General features: G+C 41.9%; 1 protein-coding gene across 4 annotated transcripts in view; it reads right to left on the bottom strand.

Annotated features, from left to right (window-relative positions):
- Positions 1 to 1,604: 1,604 nt before the first annotated feature.
- Positions 1,605 to 20,983, bottom strand: part of LOC122540621 — a 22,781-nt gene continuing 3,402 nt past the window's right edge. Inside the window, exons 2-5 of one of the 4 annotated variants that reach the window (XM_043676584.1) lie at positions 18,786 to 18,902; positions 12,731 to 12,785; positions 3,169 to 3,276; positions 1,605 to 1,870 (exon numbers count right to left, since the gene is read on the bottom strand). In XM_043676584.1, coding sequence (XP_043532519.1) covers positions 3,185 to 3,276; positions 12,731 to 12,785; positions 18,786 to 18,902 — 264 coding nt within the window. In that variant the 3' untranslated portion in view covers positions 1,605 to 1,870; positions 3,169 to 3,184. Of the gene's footprint in view, positions 1,871 to 3,168; positions 3,277 to 12,730; positions 12,789 to 18,785; positions 18,903 to 20,983 lie in introns of all 4 variants that reach the window. The other 3 variants (XM_043676582.1, XM_043676581.1, XM_043676580.1) reach the window with 3 other exon arrangements.

Here is a 20,983-nt window from a genome sequence, read left to right on the forward strand (position 1 = left end):
TTCTGTCTTGAAAATATTCAAAGTCTCTGCTTCCACTATCTTTTCAGGAAGAAGGTTCTAAAGACTCTTAGCCTCTCAGAGGAAAAAAAAATCACTTCATCTTTGTTTAAATGGGTGACTCCTTTATTTTTAAACAGTGGCCCCAAGTTTGAGATTTTCCCCTTAGAGCAAATCCCTTTTCCACATCTACTTTGTTGAGACCCCTCAGGATCTTATATGTTTCAATGAAGTTTCAGGCCACAAATAAAACATGACTTCAAATCAATTCCACTGGGACATAACTTGCAGTAACAAATTAAAATTAAAGTGGAATTTAAATGATAGGATTCATTGAAGATGGTGAGTTTCTGTTTGAGCCTTAAATGTTAAATGCCTTCTCTCCATTTTATCTTGCTTTACCTTTTCTGTTTTTATCCTTGGGTTAAAAATGTTGTGATTGCTGCTTCTCAAACATTCCTTTTATTGTGGACCAACATCTTGAGGCATATCTTATCAGAGAAATAATTTCCTACTTTCAGCTGCTAGTGTTGACATCGGGCACACCAAAATCCAGTACATCCTGAACTGCCCATAACACACAGCCTTGGAGCAACAATCTTTTTTCGTGCCAATGTAACTTCATCCTTTCTTCCATTCTAGTGGCATCTGCGTAGTACTTATGGAGTCATAGAGTCATACAGCATGGAATCAGACCGCTTGGCCAAACCACTCCATGCCAACCACAATCCCAAACCAAACTAATCCCACCGCCTTATACTTGGCCCATATCCTTCCAAACCTTTCTTATTCGTGAACTTTTCCAAATATATTTTAAACATTGTAACTGTACCTGCATGTACCACTTCCTCTGGAAGTTCATTTCACACACGAACCACTCTCTGTGTAAAAATGCTGCCCCTCATGTCCATTTTAAATCTATCTCCCCTCACCTTAAAAACATATCCCCTAAATTTGAACTCCTCCACGCAAAGGAAAGGACTCTTGTCATTCACCTTATTTATGTCATTCACCCTATCTATGCCCTTTATGATTTTCTAAACCTCAATAAGGTCACCCTCAACCTCCTTTGCTCCTATCTGGGTAAATTTATTTTTGCATCGTGGATTCTAGTTTGAAAAAAACTGGGTTTAATCTGGCCAATTTTGCTTTACAAAGAATGCCTAGGGGTGTTTAATAAATGGGGTTCCCAAAGTTTTACACAATGGGCTGAAATGAAATCTGGCCCACTATGATGCTGCCAGAGGAAGCAGCGGAGGCTGGGACAATTGCAACATTTAAAAGGCATCTGGATGAGTGTATGAATAGGAAAGGTCTGGAGGTACATAGGCCAAATGCTGGCAAATGGGACTAGATTAGGTTAAGATATCTGGTCAGCACGGTTGAGTAGGACTGAAGGGTCTGTTTTCTGTGCCGTACATCTCTATGACTCTATGACTGTATGATGACTGTACCCTCACTTTGCAACTCTTGACAATCAGTATCTTGTGCACGTTACATTTATAATTAGTTATACATGTTACCCACAACATTTCTCCTGTAGAATAAGTATTTCTCATAGTAGAATAATACAGATTAACAATTAAAGACAGCAGCCACTCTCTGTATAACTCTGAGCAGCTATTTTATTCATGTGAGGCCTAGTATGATATAACCAGCTAGTTACTAACATTCTCCTAACACTTGGAGAGAAATGAAACCATTACACATTGCAGCAAAGCCTTCAACGAGGCACATTTCAGCCTTTATAGGTCACTTCCACATTTCTTCCGTTGCTGGTACCTCCTGTAATGTGTCTGTATGGTTACGGCTGCTCTCTCACAGTTAGATTCTAGGAAATTGCTCCTTCCCTCTGATGAAGGATGTGGTATGCCTGAAGACATAAAATGAAGATTTACTTTATTTAAAAAAGACATGTTAATTTATTTATTTTAACTTAAACATTTGAGAATGAAAATGCAAAATGCTGCAGGTGCTGGGACCTTGAGAAAATTGGAAAATGCAGGAAACAGCCTAATGTCTGGCAGCTTCTAGTGGGAGAGAAACAGAGTTAACATTTCAGATAGCTGACCTTTCACAGTTTCGAAGCCAGTGACAAAGTCAGAAGTCCCTGGACGCCAGGCTATAGTCCAACAGGTTTATTTGAAATCACAAGCTTTGGGAGCAACACTCCTTTGTCAGATGCCACCTGATGAAAGAGCAGCACTCCCAAAGCTTGTGATTTCAAATAAAGCTGTTGGACTATAACGTGGTGTCCTGGGACTTCAGACTTTGTCGACCCAGGTCCAACACCAACACCTCTACATCATTGAAGGCAGTGAGGCAGGGAAAGTAAAGTGGAGGTGCTGTGGGAACAGCAAAAGGGGAGATGGTACTGAGATTATCAAAAATAATAGATGAGTCAATATGACAGGTGAAATGGCACCAGCAGAACCATTACTATCACCTCTGATGCCTGAGAAAGTGGGAGCAGTGTGTGACAATACTATGGCTATGGGAAGGGTATTTGGTTCTGTTTGTTTTTGAAGAGGGCTTTTGAGACATTGTTTCTTCTAAGCCAATAAACAGCTTGTGGGGCCCTGGGTGTTTTTTAAAAGTTGGAACAATAGAAATGGCGGACAGCCATTTGTCAGCTGCTATATGTTCCCTTTAGGACCTATTTATTCTCCCACAACTATAACGTGGTATCCTGAGACTTCAGACTTTGTCCACCCAACTGTCTCCCCAACTGCTTTTCTCTCTCTGGATTCCATCTCCAGCTATCATTTACTCTTTCCCCCTGATGCCCACCCCATCTTCTAGGATATACATATATATATATATAGATATAAAAAAAAACCTTTTCTTAGCTACGATCAGTTCTGAAGAAGGATCTCTGGCCCTGAAAATTAACTCTGTTTTCACTTCTCAAATGCTGCCAGACCTGCTGAGCTTTTCCAGCAATTGCTGATTTTGTTTTTGATTTCCAGCATTCACAGTTCTTTAGTTTTTTTTCTGGACTTATCCTTTTTGTCAGTTAATCACATCCAGCCTCTCCCCTTCCCTCTTCCTATTTGTTTTCTTTTTTCTCTTAGTTAAGTGTTTACTTAAATATCACTCAATCTCTAACTTCATCCAGGTCATCACGCCAAAACATTACCCCTGTTTCTCAACCCACAAATGTTGCTTGACCTGTTATGTTTCTTCATCAGTTTCTGTTGTTTATTTCCCCATCGAAATGTTTCTTTGACTTCTTTTGCACACGTGTATGGAATGAGCTGCCAGAATAGGTGGTGGCATCTGGATGGGTATATGAAAAGAAAGGGTTTAGAGGGAAAATCGAAAGAACTGCGGTTGCTGTAAATCAGAAGTAAAAACAGAAATTGTTGGAAAAACTCAGTAGATCTGGCAGCAACTGTGCAGAAAAATCAGAGATAATGTTTCGCGTCCAGTCTGAGGAAGGGTCACCAGACCTGACACATTAATTCTGATTTCTCTTCACAGATGCTGCCAGACCTGCTGAGCATTTCCAGCAATTTCTGTTTTTGTGTAAGGGTTTAGAGGGATAAGGGCCAAATGCTGGCAAATGGGACTAGATTCATTTAGGATATCTGGTCGGCATGGACAAGTTGGACCGAAGGGTCTGTTTCCATGCTGTATAACTCTATGGCTCGACATATATGGTTTTTCTCTCATTTTTTTCATTTTTCTTGGGCTGAATGGCCTCCTTTTGCAAAGTAACAATTCTGTGATTCATTCAATTCTCTACTTTCCTGTCTTCTGAGTTACCTCCTCCAGAAGGTTGGAACGGTCCAGTTTCTCACTCATCAAAGCTCCTCAATAATTGTAACAGGAGGTGGCAATGTGAATTAAAAATAAATAGAAAAGCCAATTATGTTTTCACTCTGATATTTGGAATCAGGATCGAAACAATTCCCCTTGATCTCCTGATGTTTGGACTGACTGAACATAAGTGCCAGCAGTAATGATAATTTGAACCTCATCTCTGGAGAGTTTTTGTTGCAATCCAATGCCACCTACTGAGTAAGGTTAAAAATCACACAACACCAGGCTATAGTCTAGCAGGTCTATTTGGAAGCACTAGCTTTCGGAGCGCTGCTCCTTCATCAGGTAGCTGTGGAGCAGGATCATAAGACACAGAATTTATAGCAAAAGATTAACGATTGAGCATGCTGCACTGGCAAGCACTTGGGAGAAGAAAACACGCCTGTGTTGAATGTAAAAAAAAAACGACCTTTTCCAAGCAAATTTTTGGCAATGTACCTACCTCTGCAGATGTATTATTTCCTTTCTATTTTTGTACACTAATACATTCTGCCCAATTTTTCTCCCTCCCACACTAGTTCAAGCACAAGAGGCAACTGGAGTGTGATTAAAAACATTATTTATTCACCAGCGAAAGTGGTTTTATTCAGACCAGACCATTTCCACAGATATTGAATAAGTAGAATCATATTCACAATCGACTTTTCAAAGTGAGAGCCAAAAGTATTCAGAAAAGTTCAAGCATTGCAATATTTCTTTTAATTTGATACCATCTTTAACTTTTTCCGCAAGCCAAGGATGGCTATTGTGGCCTCCTCCATTTAATAAATCTTTTTAACAGTCAAAGAATATCACTGAGTACAAAAACATAAAGTGTCTTAGCTTAATAAATAGGAAACAACCAGTTGGTGAAATGGTGAAGACCAAGGGACAAGAGGACACTGATTTAAAACAAATTGTAAAAAAATCAAAGTGAAGTGAGGGAAAGCTTTTTTTCATGGATGTTTAGCATCTGCAATGTAGTTTGATTTGGGGGAATTCAATCATGGCATTCAAAAGAAGAATTGGTTAATTATCTGAAGACCAAAGATTTGCAGGGCTTCTGGTTAAAGGTAGCAGAATGGAGCTGTCTGAGGTCTCCTTGCAGAGGACTGTTGTAGTGTCTTCCTTCTGTATCGTAACCATGACTATGACTACATAATATTTTTGAGCCAAATATCTCTCAAATAGCACTTCATATTAATGTTATGAAAGTTTTTTTTTATCGTAACAAATCTAAACTGAAGACTTTTCAACCAAACTCTCTCCCTCTTACTCAAGCAGAGGTACAGTCTACCCTCCGTTAAATAAACTCGTTGTTTGTGTTCACTATATTCTCACCCTTACACCAATGTATGAGGAATCATCATTCCCCCACTTGGAATATATCACAAACTCAGCAAGCAGAGTAAAGTAACAAATGGAAAGTATTTCTTGCCACACTGGCCATTTCAGAGTCCTCACAATAATCCTATTGACTGTACAATTATTAATTTGATAAGCGCTGGTTGGGAAGATCTGTAAATTGCTCTTTTATTCATTCACAGGCTGGGGCAGTTGCTGATGAGGTCAGTATTAATTGTCCATACTAAATTGCTCAGAGGGCAATTAAGAGTCAACCACATTAGTGGTTCTGGAGTCACATGTGGACCAGGTAAGTTGAGCCAATTTCCTTCCTTAAAATTACATTAGTGAACCAGATGGGTTTTAGTGATCATTGTTACATGGTCACCATTAGGGCTAGCTCTTTATTCCAGGTTTTATTGATCTCAATTTTCACCTTCTGCCATGATGAGATTTGAACCCATGTCCCCATGAACTGTTATGATGTTAACAAGTCACTCCACAGGTTTCAGCTTTTCACCAACGCTAAAAGTAAATCAAAGTTCAACAAATCAGCAGTTGGGAGTTTTGCAATGGGTTAAATTGACCTAAACTGACTTCTAGATTGGGCATGGTAGGTTGGAACTCCATGTTTGACTCAGTCCTGTATTGATCCAAATTCCACCATCAGAGCCCAGTTCCTAGCTGTTCCTGTCAGATTTGCAGTCCCTCTTATGATTGTTTTCTAAAAAAAAAATCAGTCTTCACACACCTCCATTCAGGTTATATTTACGTGAATTTAGGAAACGTCCTGTGACATTAGACATCTTCATCTAGACAAAGAAAAGATGGATTTTGTTTGGAGGCGTAACTGGAGAGAAAATCCTGAAACCTCAGGCTCCTTTGTGACTCTCTACAGTACCAGAGAAAAAGAATTCTTCTCAGTCCTGAGCCTTTTTGATCACTCTAAATCAGGAGGTAAGACCTCACAGCCAAACAGCGCACGTGACTATACACAATCCACTCAATAAGAGGTTTCAAAACTGGTTTAAACTTTCAATCAGTGCTCAGGGAAGACTCCCACCACAAAAATAATTATTTGATGAAGCATTAGATTAGATTCCCTACACTGTGGAAACAGGCCTTTCGGCCCAACCAGATCTCCGAAGAGTAACCCACCCAGACCCATTTCACTCTGATTAATCCAATGACTCACTGGATACTCAGAAGATTGAGGGGCATGTTTATATGCCTGAAGATAGGATAATAGCTGGATAAGATAGTTAGGAAGGTGTACAGATTAGATTACTTATAGTGTGGAAACAGGCCCTTCGGCCCAACAAGTCCACACCGACCGTCCGAAGAGCAACCCACCCAGACCCATTCCCCTACACCTAACACTACGGGCAATTTAGCATGGCCAATGCACCTAACCTGCACATTTTTGGACTGTGGGAGGAAACCAGAGCACCTGGAGGCAACCCGCACAGACGTGTGGAGAACGTGCAAACTCCACACAGAGAGTTGCCTGAGGTGGGAATTGAACCTGGGTCTCTGGCACTGTGAGGTAGCAGTGCTAACCACTGTGCCACCATGCATTTTTTGCTTATTCAAAGCATTGAATAGATGAGGGAGGCTACACTCGAATTGTATAAGAGTCCAGTTAAGCCGTAGCCAGAATATTGTTCACCACAATGCAGGGAGGATATGACCACACACTGGAAAGGGTACAGGGGAACTATTTATTCTTTATTGTTTCATGGGATGAATGCATCATTGCTAATTCCAGATTGCCCTTGACTGAGTGGCTTGTCAGTCCATTTATTGCTTTGGTTCTGGAGTTACATGGAGACCAGACCGGGTAAGAATTGCAGACTTCCTTCCTTAAAGGGCGTCAGTGAAACTGAATGGTTCATACAACAATAAAAATCATAAGACCATCTCTATTTTCCAGATTTACTAATTGAATTTAAATTCCACTGGCTCGTATCACGTGACTTAAACTCACACTTCCACAGCAATTGTCTAGTTTTCTAGCCCAGCAACATTACCATTACACCAGCTCCACTATACAACATACAACAATGCATTTATGCATTAAAGGGAGGACTAGATAGACTGTGATTGCTTTGACTGGAACAATGGCAGCTGAGTGGAGATTTAATTGTTGTGCATAAAATTACAGGGGGATCCAGATAGAATGGACAAGATGGATCTAATTCCATTAACACAGAGGACAGGAACCAGGATAAATAGATTTGAAGTGGGAGAATTAGAGGACAGTTTTGGAGAAATTTTTCCATCCAGAAAGTGGTGACTGTCTGGACCTTAGAGCCTGAAATTATGGTAGAGGCAGAAACTGTCATCAAATTAATGAAGGACATGGATATACACCTGAAGGACTTCAGCTGATAAAGCCAAAAGCTCAGAGCTGGAAAGTGGATGAGAACGGATGGGATAAACAGCTGCTTATTGACTGGAATAATTTCCTGCTCCTGAGCAATAACTTTCTATGATCTATTAATATTTTCCTCACTGATAGTTGCTAATAGTGTGTGAGTCTGGCAAGAGTGAGAAAGGAGGGGGGGGGGGAAGGTATAAAGACTGTGGTTTCTGAGCTTATCATGTTTTTTTGGGAAGGTTTAATGCTTGCTGGAAGGCAGACAGCCCACTTAGTCCAGACTCGATTCATTTCTGCAAATCAACAATGAAACAAGATGCCAAAAATAAGTTAAAGTTCAAATCTTCCAAAACCTACTACACCCCAGACACTATTTTTTATTAAGAAGAGGAAATGGGAGATATTCACGATAACCCTTTATTGAAGGCTATGATTTTTCTCTTGTCACACAATAGCAGTTCTAAAATCGTTCAGTTAAATGTGTGTCCTCAAAGCAGCAGTTTATAAATGACTAACAAATGGCTCTCCTTTAATACTCAATATGCACATTTCATCTCATACCCGCCAGTGTTAATTTTTCTCACATGTGTTGCTTGCCACAAAATTAAAAAAATATAATATCGGCCCCTAAGGTGGAACTGCATTTCCAAAAGCATCTTTTTAGTGTAATGAGCTTCCAATTCTATCGTTTAAAAATACCAGAATATCCCACGTTGCTCACTATAACGGTGGATTTGAAATCTTGGGATGCTTATGTCTGCTATATCACATCAAACATAATATCCACAATTAATGAGCCAGCATCAATTCCACTTCTTGCTTCGAACAGTCAAAATAATCAGGGGGGTTTTTCGATTAACATTTTAATTTCCAGCATTTTTTTCACAGAAGGTAAATTTGGAAGCAAAGTATTAGTCAAATTGTGAGGCTCAACCACAAACGGGAACTGGATTAATGGACAGGTCAGGTCAAGAGCTGGGTTCCTCTGCAGCGATTGACTTTTAGCTTCTCCACAAGCTCATGATCAGTTACTCCTTCCTGACAGGTCCTCCATTGTTCCAATTTGGGTGGCACAGTGGTTAGCACTGCTGCCTCACAGCACCAGAGACTTGAGTTCAATTCCCACCTCAGGTAACTGTCTATGTAGAGTTCTCCCTGTTCTGCTCCAGTTTCCTCCCACACTCCAAAAATATGCATTTTAGGTGCGTTGGCCATGCTAAACTGCCTGGAGTGTTAGGTGAAGGAGTAAATGTAGGGGAATGGGTCTGGGTGGGTTGCTCTTCGGAGGGTCGGTGTGGACTTGTTGGGCCGAAGGGCCTGTTTTCACACTGTAAGTAATCTAGAATTCAAGACTAAACATCTTTGTTGGAATTTTCACCTCCCTAGTGGTGTAATTATTGAGCTTGTTAGGCTTGGAGAGATATTCGCTTCCTCCTTGCCACCTCAAAAATGATGTGCGGGATGAGAAAGTGTACTGGGGACTTTCTTGAACTGTAAGGCCTTAAGTGATCATTTAACAGCCAACTAAGGGCCTCAACTTATCACTATTCCACTTGTCACTATCTGGCCTTTTGGGACTGATTTCCAACTGGGAAAGCAGAGTAACCTACCTGCTGGCTTAGGTTGTGGGGGAACAGCCTTAATTCGCCCCAGTCTGGGAGCAGTCAGAGGCAAGGAAAGCCATCCCATGCCCTTATGTCTAACTTTTCTCTGACACCTCCTCTCTTTCTCGAGAAGCAAAAAAAAGCCACTTAGCTTTTGCTGTTCGATCCTCTAATGTCTAGGCTCCAACCGAAGTCTCTCAGACCCAAAGGCGCTGCAGGCCTCTGATTGGCGGCTCATTCTGGCCAAGTGGAATTCCATTGGTCAAGCTGCGATTTGTGGAGTGGATCACCAACAATCTGATTGGCTCATGATCAGGGATCCTTCTTGCTTGGTGTGGCAGAAAGTCAGTTATCTCTGATCCCACACATCCCCACAGGTTTGCTGCTACTCAGAAAATTGTGGCCATAGTCTAATTCTGCTAACTCCACACACCCTTCTTTATTCCTCTTTGTCTGCTTCAATCTCTATCCTATAAGGAGCATGAAGTAAAGGCCTTGTTACCATAGTCCTACCAGACCAAAGGGCTGCTTCCTCATTACAGACAGACAACTGGTAGTGTTTTAACCTGAGGGTCACTGCAAGGTAGATGAGTACAAAGGCTGACAGGGAAAGCCTTTTTTGGGAACCTCTGCCAGTGCAAGAATTGAACATACACTATTGGTGCCATTCTGCATTACAAGCCAACCATCCAGATAACTGAGCTAACTGACACCCTGGCTTGGAGCATATGCCTGAGACCACTTCTTCCTAATGACTGTGTAAAGAGATTTCTCCCAACTGCCTCCTCTTCAATTTTCTTAAGTCTGTGCTATCTTCTGATTGCCTAAGCAACTGTTGGATGCAATGTACATGTACCTTTCATATCTCATACAGGACAGGATGTTGATGTCCAATAGCATGACTGAATGGACAGAACGCAGCTGCAGTTGTATGATCAGAGAGTTATACATGGCCTTGTGGTTACCATTGCCTGAATTATCAAGGTTTGGAAGAGCCGGTATTAGACTGGGGTGGACAAAGTTAAAAATCACACAATACCAGGTTATAGTCCAACAGGTTTATTTGGAAGCACTAGCTTTCGGAGCACTGCTCCTTCATCAGGTGGTTGTCACATAACCATCTGATGAAGAAGCAGTGCTCTGAAAGCTAGTGCTTCCAAATAAACCTGTTGGACTATAGCCTGGTGTTGTGTGTTTTTTCACTCTGAATTGTCAAGCCTTAAAATAATGAACCTTTAATTCTTTAGCTCCTAGAGGTTTTCAGAACCTTCAATTCTGGAGCAGAGTCACTGGATGTGAAATGTTAACTCTGATTGTTCTCCACAGATGCTACCAAACCTGCTGAGCTTTTCCAGCAATTTCTGTTTTTGTTTCCAGCATCCGCAATTCTTTGGGTTTTATGAAAGATCCTTTCTCATTGTTTTTCCAAACCTTCTCATACGATTGGTATAATTTAGACAAATAGAAGAACACTGTGCCAGGCAACCAGTGGGGTGTCACTTAGCTCAGTTGGCTAGATGGTTTGTGTGTAACGCAGTTTGATGTAGGGTCAACTGCCACATTGACTGTGATCATGAAACAGACCTGTCTCCTTGCCCAATGCCATGCTTCTCGTGCATGCCCCCATGGTCCCACTGGAGTATGGAGGGGTTGAGACTGCGCTGTAGTTTGTCTAAAGACTCCAAAGACTCCTCCACTCATCTGGACACCATTTCCTCATTCCTTCCCTCTTCATAGACTGTTGCTCGGTTGAAATGATGTTTGAGCATCTGCAACGACTCTGAGAAAATTTTAGTGTCCCTATTCCATCACCTTCCTTCAGCTCGTCCCATTCTTTTGATTACACTGGCAAGTTGTTAAACTCAGATGACGATCATGCACAGGCTCAAACCTGTAATTTTATTTGGGGTAATGATGATACTGAGCTGACTACAGGAAATTGGACTGGAACAGCTCAGTTCAGTTCAACAGAGCGGTGCATCAGCCTCTATCACAAAGACAATGTCAGAAAGTCTACCCTGCTTTCCTTTTCTGGCTGAGCCATTTCTCTCATAACGTGAATGTCTTTTATTCACTTGTGGGACATGTGTATTACTGGTTGGGTCAGCATTTATTGCCTGCTCCTAATAGCCTTTGAGAAGGTACTGGTGAACTGCCCTCAAGGCATGAGCTTGTACTGCCCATGGGTTATATAATCCCGAACCTTAAAGCTTCATGTCTGCTACTGTCTCAATTTATTTCTTTCCTAAAAGGGAGATAGTTGGCCATCACCAGTTTGAGTTAAGTGAATTCTTGACTAACTATAGAATCAAAGAGAATAGGGATTAATGGAAAAATACAGGCCACACTCAGGTCAGCCATAATCCTATCAAATGGCACAGTAGACTCGTGGGCTGAATGGCTTACTCATGTTTTGAATTCAGATTTCTGCCTGTTTGCATGATTCCAAATCCCTACATCTTTATCCAGATCAAAGCATGTGTATTTATCCATTCACCTTTGGACAGCTGGATGTACGCCTCTGTAGTGATTAGAATGAGATTGGCCAGGTCGATCTCATTGAGTATGAGATCTCTGATTGGGGCTGTTAACCTGGTCCAATCATGGAGTCCTGGCTGACAGAGATAAACAGGAGCATCAGAGAGTCTCTTTACTCGAGGAACTGGCTCTGAGCTCAATGGGCAAAGTCCATGTACAGTTCATATATAAACAAGAGGTGACTTGGTGACAGGGTACTGGTCTTTGTGCAGTAATTTCAACCTCAATGTAGGTCAAAAATCTGTCCAAATCAGCATTGTATACATTGAATCTCCCTGAGGTAGAGAATTCCAAAGATAACCAACTTCGGTGAGATGAAATTTGTCTCCATCTTTGTCTTAATTGGGGATCCCTTTTTCCATGCCCTGAATTCTAAGGTCTGCAGTGACAGGAACCAACCCCTCAGCACTTACCTTTTCAAACTCTGTCAGAATCTTATACAATCACTTTGCATTCTTCTAAACTCCATTGAACATTGCCCACATTGTTAGCTTCCTCACATAACAGCACCTTCATCCCAAGATCCAAACTGGTCAATATTCTCTAAACTGCCTCCTGCACAAGTACAATTAAACTGAAAGTGAACTTATTCCTCTCACCTACCTCCAAGTCTAACAGCCTACCAAAACATAGGGTGGCATAGTGGCTCAGTAGTTAGCACTGCTGCCTCACAGCACTAAGAAGCTGAGTTCAATTCCCACCTTGGGCAGACTGTCTGTGTGGAGTTTGCACATTCTCCCCGTGTCTGCGTGGGTTTCCTGTGGGTGATCTGGTTCCTTCCTACAGTTGAAAGATGTTTGGGTTAGTAATGGGGATATCCCAGGGATAGGGTAGGGTGTTGGGATGCTCTTTAAAGAGTCAGTGTGAACTTGATGGGCCAAATGACCTGTTCTGACACTGTAGAGGTTCTACGATCCTAATTTCCAGAGGATTTGGGTGGATGAGAGTCTTTTACAAGTCCCTGACTGAACAGTTATGTTTGCATTGAGATAGTAACATCAATATCAGAAGTTGGTGTTTGCAGCTCAACTTCTGAGTGACCAAATAAAAATTTGAAACCTACCTTTCACTGTGTTATTCTTGAACGAGTTAACACTTCTTCGCCTGGATCCTGCATCCTTCTGAAAAAGAGAAAATATTGAGTAATTCAAGAGCTTCTTTATTGGGAACCTCACCACTGTAACAAGCTAATTAATTGGGAATCAGTTAGAACCCATTTTAAACACATCTAATAATAATGTTTTGAACCAAATTTTGTGGTACTATTGGAAGCAAGATGCTTGATTTTATTACAGCTCTGAAATTGACAGTCACTTGGACGGTCCACACACGTGCACAGCTATACACAGAAATCCAGACATTGTAGCTGATTATTCTACTCTGCCTCGCAGGACACCCAGTTGAAGTTGCCACATTAATTTACAACCTTTGAAACAAATAGAGATCACTGAACCAATGAGAATTTGCTCTTTAACATGTTTAGTCTCAGTGTGAAAACTGTTTCATAATTGCAAAGACAGGTCTGCAATTCTTAGTGCAGAAATGAACTGAGTTAACAGGTCAGAGTAAACAAACAGCAACACAACCTGAAAAATCAGCGACTTCTCACAAATTATTTCATGGGATGTGGGTATTGCTGTCAAGGCCAATATATGTTGCCACTTGTTGATTACCCTTGAAATGAGACTTGTTAGGCCATTTCAGAGTCAACCACATTGCTGTGGATCATGTAGGCCAGACCAGGTAAGGGTAGTAGATTTCCTTCACCAAACAGCATTAATAAGACAGACAACAACAATCTTTTCATGGTCTCCAGGTTTATTTTCCATGTTTAATAAGTGAGCTTGAATTTCACAAGTTGTTACAGTGGGATTTGAACCCACTTCCCCAGATCATTATTGTAAGCCTCTGGAATATTTGTCTAAAGACATTACCACTGGCTCCCTGATCAGTATTATAAGTGAACAACATCAGTATTCAATAGTTTGTGACTTTCTGCTGTGTCAACAATGACTCTGATGGAACAATCTTGTCCCTGAATTACAAGATTCTATGTTCAAGATGCAATGCAGACATACCGTACAGCAATAAGATTGACACTCCAGTGAAGTGCTGAGGTGTTGGGTGAGAGTCTAGATCAGAGTGATGCTGGAAAAGCACAGCAGGTCAGGCAGCATCTGAGGAGCAGGCAAATCAACGTTTTGGGCAAAAGCCCTTCATCAGGAATAGAGACAGGAAGCCTCCAGTGTGCAGAGATTATCATTTAATCTCTCCATCCTGGAGGCTTCCTGCCTCTATTCCTAATGAAGGGAATTTGCCCGAAACGTCAATTTTCCTGCTCCTCAGATGCTGCCTGTCCTGCTGTGCTTTTCCAGCACCACACTGATCTAGACTCTGGTTTCCAGCATCTGCAGTCCTCACTTTTGCGGTGTTAGGTGAGATGTCAACCGAAGATCTTGTGTACACTTGCAGGTAGATCTAAAAGAATCATGTCAAAAAATAACAGGGGAATTCACCCTGGAACTTCCTAAATATCTTTCCCTAAATATCACAGGGAAAAAAAAACAATTTGGTCTTTATCATGTTGCTACTTGCCAAGAAAGAGAAAGCTGAATAGATGTTCTGGGATGGACTTTGTGATTATCTTGAAACTGGTTCAACACTCACTTGAACTGAGCCAAAGTTTGTGAGAAAACATACAGTCAGCCTCGAAAATCCTATCATCTTACTGCATCGATGAACAAATCTAAAATTTCCATTCCATTTCTAAAGATCACTTTGAAATGTTAATCAATTTAGATGAAGAAATTTATCTTGCCAGCAATTGACCTTTCTCTCGGTTTAGCCTACGTCACTGTTGCTGGGACACAATTCAGTAATCTTCTCAGTAAAGAGCGCTGTGGAAGAACGTGCACCATCAAAGCATAGAAGCTAGAAACAGAAGTAGGCCATTCGGCCCTTCGAACCTGCTCTGCCATTCAACATAATCACAGCTGATTCTTCCATCTCAATGCTATAGTCCCTCTTGCTGTCCTTACCCCTTTGATGCCTTTAATATGCAAAGATTAATCAATCTCTTTCTTGAATACAGTCAGTTCTGCTATAACGCGTGTCTCTTCAACACAAACTAGCTTCTAACGATTGAAGAATTTAGACCATTATTTGTAGAACGCAAACTTTCCTTACCTGTATTGGCTATAATACGATTCTAGTCCCATGGATCTAAATGGTGCTGCTATTACGCGATTTTTGTACAACGTGGGATTGTACGGGAACTGAACTATAGTGTTATATCAGAACAGACTGTATTCTCAGTGACCTGGCCTCCTCCACCTTCTGTGGAAATGAATTCCATAGACTGCCCACCCATTGAATGAAGACTTCATTTCTCACCTCAATATTAAGGTCTCTACCCTATATCCTGGCACTGTGTCTCCCAGTTTTAGACTTCCCAACCTCAGGGACAGCATTCACCCTGCAACTACTCTGTCGAGCCCTGTTAGAATTTTATCCACTTCATCAGATCCCCTCTCATTCTTCAAAACTCTAGTGAATACAGACTCAATCCAACCAATCTTGTCTCATTAGAAAGCATTTGCTGTACTCCCTCCCTGGCAAGTTTACCCTCTCCAAGATAATGAGACCAAACCACACAGAGTACTCCTGGTGCAGAATTACCAGGGCTCCTGCAGTAAGCCATCCCTACTTCTGATCTCAATTCCTTTTGCAATGAAGGCTTCAAACAGAGAAAGCAGATCCTCAACAATTCTTCAAGGGCATTGGGGCATATACAATAACATTTTGGCCTCTCCAATGATACCTTCATTTATAAATGAATATATACAAATATAATTGAACACAGATAATCAAAATTGCATATTGACCCCCATCTATACCAATACATTATAATAACCAGTGATACCAATATCAATACTAAGTCATTCATCTTGATTCTAAATAGCTCTAGACATAAGTTATGGAAAACATGGATTGATCCCCAAAATTATATTAAACTCTTTGGACTCCAAAGTAAGTAATTCTGGTCACTTCTGCATCAAGGAAAGGAGTTGTGCTGGCTTACAGTTGACATTCTGAATGGATGAAGAGTGCCTGGCAAACTTTGTCTTGGCAAAGTCCAAAATATTATTGCCAGAAAATTCCATCCGTCATTTTCCCTTGGCTCGGTTGTTCTCCCCCTTGTATTGGAAGGTCATATTCCTTCTTCTGGAGATGCACAGATGGTGGAGGACACAGCATGGATTAGGGAACTATAAATGTGCCCGTGCTGACTGGGCGCTACATCAGTCAAGGCACTAAACACAGGCTGCACACTGATTCCTTTCTCAGCTGTTCAAAGGCATCGCCGGTAGAGGCGTCTTTTATGGTGGTGCTGCTTTCTTCGTTGCTGGAGATCACAGTGCAAGAATCTTACCAAGCCAGCATCCTTATCAGTCATGTTTTGTCCTCAGAGAATGCAAAGTGGATCCTAGAATCATAGAATCCCTACAGTGTGGAATCAGGCCATTCAGCCCATTGAGTCCACACTGACCCTCTGAAGAGTATCCCACCCAGACCCAACCACCTACTCTATCCCTGTATGAGGCTCGGGATATGTAAGCCATGTGACTTAGTTCTTAAACAGCAAAATGCAATGAAGTGTCAACTGCGCCACCTATCTGCCCTGAGGCACAATAGCTTGTGGTTGATCATCCGTTAGGTGTCCAGGGAAGGGTAACTCTAGATAGCCAATGCTTAACCAGGTATGCAGCTGGGCATCAAAAAGGCCAAGGGCACTAGGGATCTCAAGTTGTCCCAATGTTTACCCAGTGGGAGAAAATGATGGTGGGAGGGGTGGGTGGCATGTCACCATTGGGATGTGGTGCACAGATAATGAGGCCACTCTGGGAAGATAGTGCGAGAAAAAATGCCATAAAATTCATGAAAAATTATGGTTCGCTGGTTTCTTACAAGATTCAGCCCAAGTATGCCTCCACTTCACTCATTTGTCCAACAGCTATATTAAAGAGCAGTCCTTGAAGTTGGAAAACTGCTCTCAGAATGAAGACAGGAAGAGGTTAATCCAAATCAAAATAAAATAAAGAACTGAACATGCTGGAAATATGAAAAAAATGGAAATTGCTGGAGAAACCACCAATTGGGAAGAAAACCATTAGGATGTCGGGTGCAGTGACCCTCCTTCAGAAGTTGTGTAGAGGAGAGGTTAATCATTACGGGCATTGATGTGAGAGTAGCAATTGAATAAACATTGTAAATCCCACATGTGAAAGATAAGACCTCTGGGCTATGTTTACCTTGAAGACTGGTCTTTTATCTGCCAGTAATCCACTTAATTGCATGCCACTTGATCAATGCCACTTGGGTACATTACAGCATACCTTGCACTCTATATGTCACCTCAGGACATATTAATTGCACAATGACCAAAATGATCTTAAAACTCCAATTTATGGACTCTCTATGAGGATATGAAAAGAAATAAAATTCCCATGGATCTCAAAGTGGATTAAACCGTCGTTCTTTAATTGAATGGACTTGAGATATGGGCATAGGAGGCTTGTTGCCTCCAACAGCCAAGGGTCCTAATTGAATGGGATCATCCCTCTCAAAATTTCCTTTGAGTATATTTATTTGTCCCTCCTTAACATTTCTTGATTTGATTTTCTCCGGTAAAGGAGTATATATTTTGCTGTCATATTCTGAAACTCACCTCCTGTGGCCAATGTAGAAAGTTCTCTTAGTGTTAAAATCCATCCAGAGTGACGAAGAACTTCCAGAACTAAATATATACAATCCATAAATAACTTCTCAGAAACAACACAAGACACCTCTTAAAATTCTATTTTTGTTCATTTATAGGATGCGGCCATGGATGACTGGGTCCAGCATTTTCTGCCCATCCATAGTTGCTCTGGAGAAGGTGGTAGTGAGCTGCCTTCTTGAACCATTGCAGTCCATGTTCCTTCGGTTGACCTACAAGGTTGCTAGGTCAGAATTCCAGGGATTTTCACCCAGTGGCAGTGAAGGAACACTCAAATCCATGTCAGCGCGGTACATGGCTTGGATGGGAACTTGTGGATGGTGATATGTACCTGCTGCCCTTGTCCTTCTAGTTGGAAATGATCGTAGGGTGCTGTCTAAGGAGTAATGGTGAGTTTGCTACAGAGCATTGTGTATCTAGTACATACAGTTGAGAGCCAGCGGTCAACGGAGACAACATTCGAAGATGTGGCACCAATCAAGTGGGCTGCTTTGTCCAGGATGGTATCAAGCTTCTTCAGTGTTGTTGAAGCTGCCCCTATCCAGGCAAGTGGGGAGTATTCCATCACACTCCTGACTCGTGCCTTGTGGGTAGTGAACAGACCTGACACAGAACCGCATGCACTAATTGTGTACTGATTGTTCCACAGTAGGCAAGCAAAGTTTGCGTAGCAAGATCCCACAAAAGTATTATAATTGTGACACCATTAAATTGACACTCTTAGATTATTGGAATTCAGACTCTGAAAAAATCCACGAGAATGATTCCAAGGATGAGAAGCATCACAAATGGAGAAATTGGACCTGTTCTCCTTGGACAGCAGAAGATCTGATGAAAATATCTGAACTGATGAGGAGTCTGAACAAAATAGCCAGGAAGCAATGGTTCCCGTTCATGAAAAGCTAGCAGAGGAGAAGGCACAGATTTAAAGTAATTGGCAAATGAAGAAAAAGCGAGATAAGGATGAAGTTGTAGACAGTGAGTGGTTCCAATCTGGTTTCCCTGCCTCAGAGAGTGCTGGAGGAAAGACAAATGGAAACATCCAAAAGAAAGTTTGGTTGGTACCTGAAAAGGATGCAGGGTTCTGGGGAGAATGGCGCTAAGTGAATTGCTCAATCGGTGGGGGCGGTGGGGTGGAGTGGGTGTTTGTGGCAAGTGTAGACAGGATGGGCCGAATGATCTCTATCTGTGCTATCACAGTGCTGCCACCCTGTGAACTCACACCAGATCCACAATACTCATTGAGCTGCTCAGAAGATGATAACACTGTCTGGTAGGAACATGCTGCAATGGTCAATGTGCGTGTCCCGCTAAGTGCCTGGAGTGATTTCTGTTTTACCTTCTCGAGCTGGCTGGATCTGTGATTCCGATTGTGTCTGACACTCTGCACGTACCAGGGCAATGGCTGGTAGACCCGATAGCGGACAGGCTCCTCCCGGAACATCTCAGTCCCAAACTTCCAGGTGGCATGCAACAGCATTTCGAGAGCATTAAGTAGTAAAAGAAAGCATGTTAAGAAAACAGAAATATAAAAGGCAGGAATAATAACTTCCTAGTTACATCCATAAGATCAGTGTTCACTGCCAACTCATGACAATCTACAAAGTTCCTTTGTTCCAGCTGGTGTGAATGTACATACATAGGCTGTCAAGCAAATCTCACAACTACATAATTTTCCAATTTTGCAGACTTGATTCGGGAAAGAAGGTCAATGATAGAATCTTGCTTTGAGAGCTGCTGATGTTACATAAACATACACTGTTTTAAATAGCCTATTGGTTGGCGTGTTTTCAGGCTTTGCTGTATCTTCAGTGTTGACAAGTAAATAGCGAGCATGTCAGTCAGTCATTGTCACCACATTATCCAGCGAATTACTGGCTGAAGCCAGAATTCAGCTGCACAATTATTTCAGGTAAAAGGATAATGCACGACAAGGAGGAGAGAGAATTAGCAGTGCACTCACTCACAGAGAGGTGCAAAGGAAAGGATGAGACCAAAATTTTTAGCAATGAAGCTGAAAGTAAAGTAAAAACATGCTGGATTCCCAGAATTGTAGAATCATACAGTACTGAACAGTCCTTTCAGGCCATTGAGTCTGTAATGCCAAAAACATGCACCACCACCTGCATAGTCCCATTTTCCCACACTAGGCCCATGACTGTTATGGCATTTGAAGAGTTCATCCAAATACTTTTAAAGGTTGTGAGGTTTGCCACCTCTACCTTCCTATGAGGCAGTGCATTCCAGACCCCCACTACCCTCTGGTCATAAATATCTTTCCCTAATGCCCTCTAACCCTCCTGCCATTCACTGGAAAAGTGTGCACCTTCATTCTTGACCCTTCAACTAAGAGGAACAGCTGCTTTCCATTCACCGTCTCCATGTGCCTCATAACCTTCGACACCTCTATCAGGTTCCCCCGCAACCTTCTCTGCTCCAAAGAAAACAAGCCGAGATTATCATGGCAACACTCATTTGGGCAGGTCAGGTATCAACCTGTTCAGAGGAACATAGAGCTGAACCTTACATTGTTTGGGGCTAAGTATGCGTTCCACTGAGCTTTTGCTTGCACATAAAGCACCCCTTCAGTAGCCTTTCGATACTGGTTGCCAGTATGCCCTACAATGCAGCTCTGTTCTTCCTGCAAGTGAGTCTGAGAGGTGTCATGAGGGGTTGGCGATCACCAGATGACAATGTCTGTGAACGAAGGGTGTGTGTAGCTGGTGCCCAAGGATCAGGCTCTGAGGAATGTGAAGACTCAACAGGTGTCTGCTGTGACTTCCTGCTGTTTACACATGGCGACTGGTAGGATAGAAAACTGCACATTAATGCAGTGAGATATGCAGTTAATAAGGGCGTTAACAAGCATTATAGCTCCTTAATAAGCAACTACTTGCCTCACCCTGGACTCCCAGAATTTAGTTAAAAGATGCAGTGAGTTGCTCCCATTGTCAAGATAGACCTCAACGGCTTCTCATTTCTCAAGTCTCATTGTCATTTTTCCTGTCCTAGCCCATGTCATTTAAGCTCCTATAAGATTCCACTCAGAGTTAATAGTTCAGATCCAAAATAAACAGACAGAAAGACATGAAACAGCAACAATAGCATCAAACGGTGAAAAGAGAGAGAAAGCAAGAGATATGGAACCAGAGCAAAAATATGGAATTAGAGAAAAATACAGAGGCACAGAAAAGTAAGAGACTGGCAGACATGTGTGGGAAAAGATAAAGCCACATACCACAAGTCATTTGTATACAGATGTCTGACATACACGCACCCTCCCGACACATACACGAACACACACATGCACACACCCTCCCAACACACACACATACACACACACACATGCATGCACCTTCCCAACACACAGACACACACATGCACACACACACATGCACATACCCTCCCAACATACAACACAGACAACCATGCACATACATACACCAGTGCACACACACAGACACACACTTGCACATACACCGGTGCACACTCAGACACAGATGCACAGACACAGGTGCACACACAGACACACATGCA

This window comes from Chiloscyllium plagiosum, chromosome 35 (assembly GCF_004010195.1).
Source record: "Chiloscyllium plagiosum isolate BGI_BamShark_2017 chromosome 35, ASM401019v2, whole genome shotgun sequence".
Lineage (NCBI taxonomy): Eukaryota > Metazoa > Chordata > Chondrichthyes > Orectolobiformes > Hemiscylliidae > Chiloscyllium > Chiloscyllium plagiosum.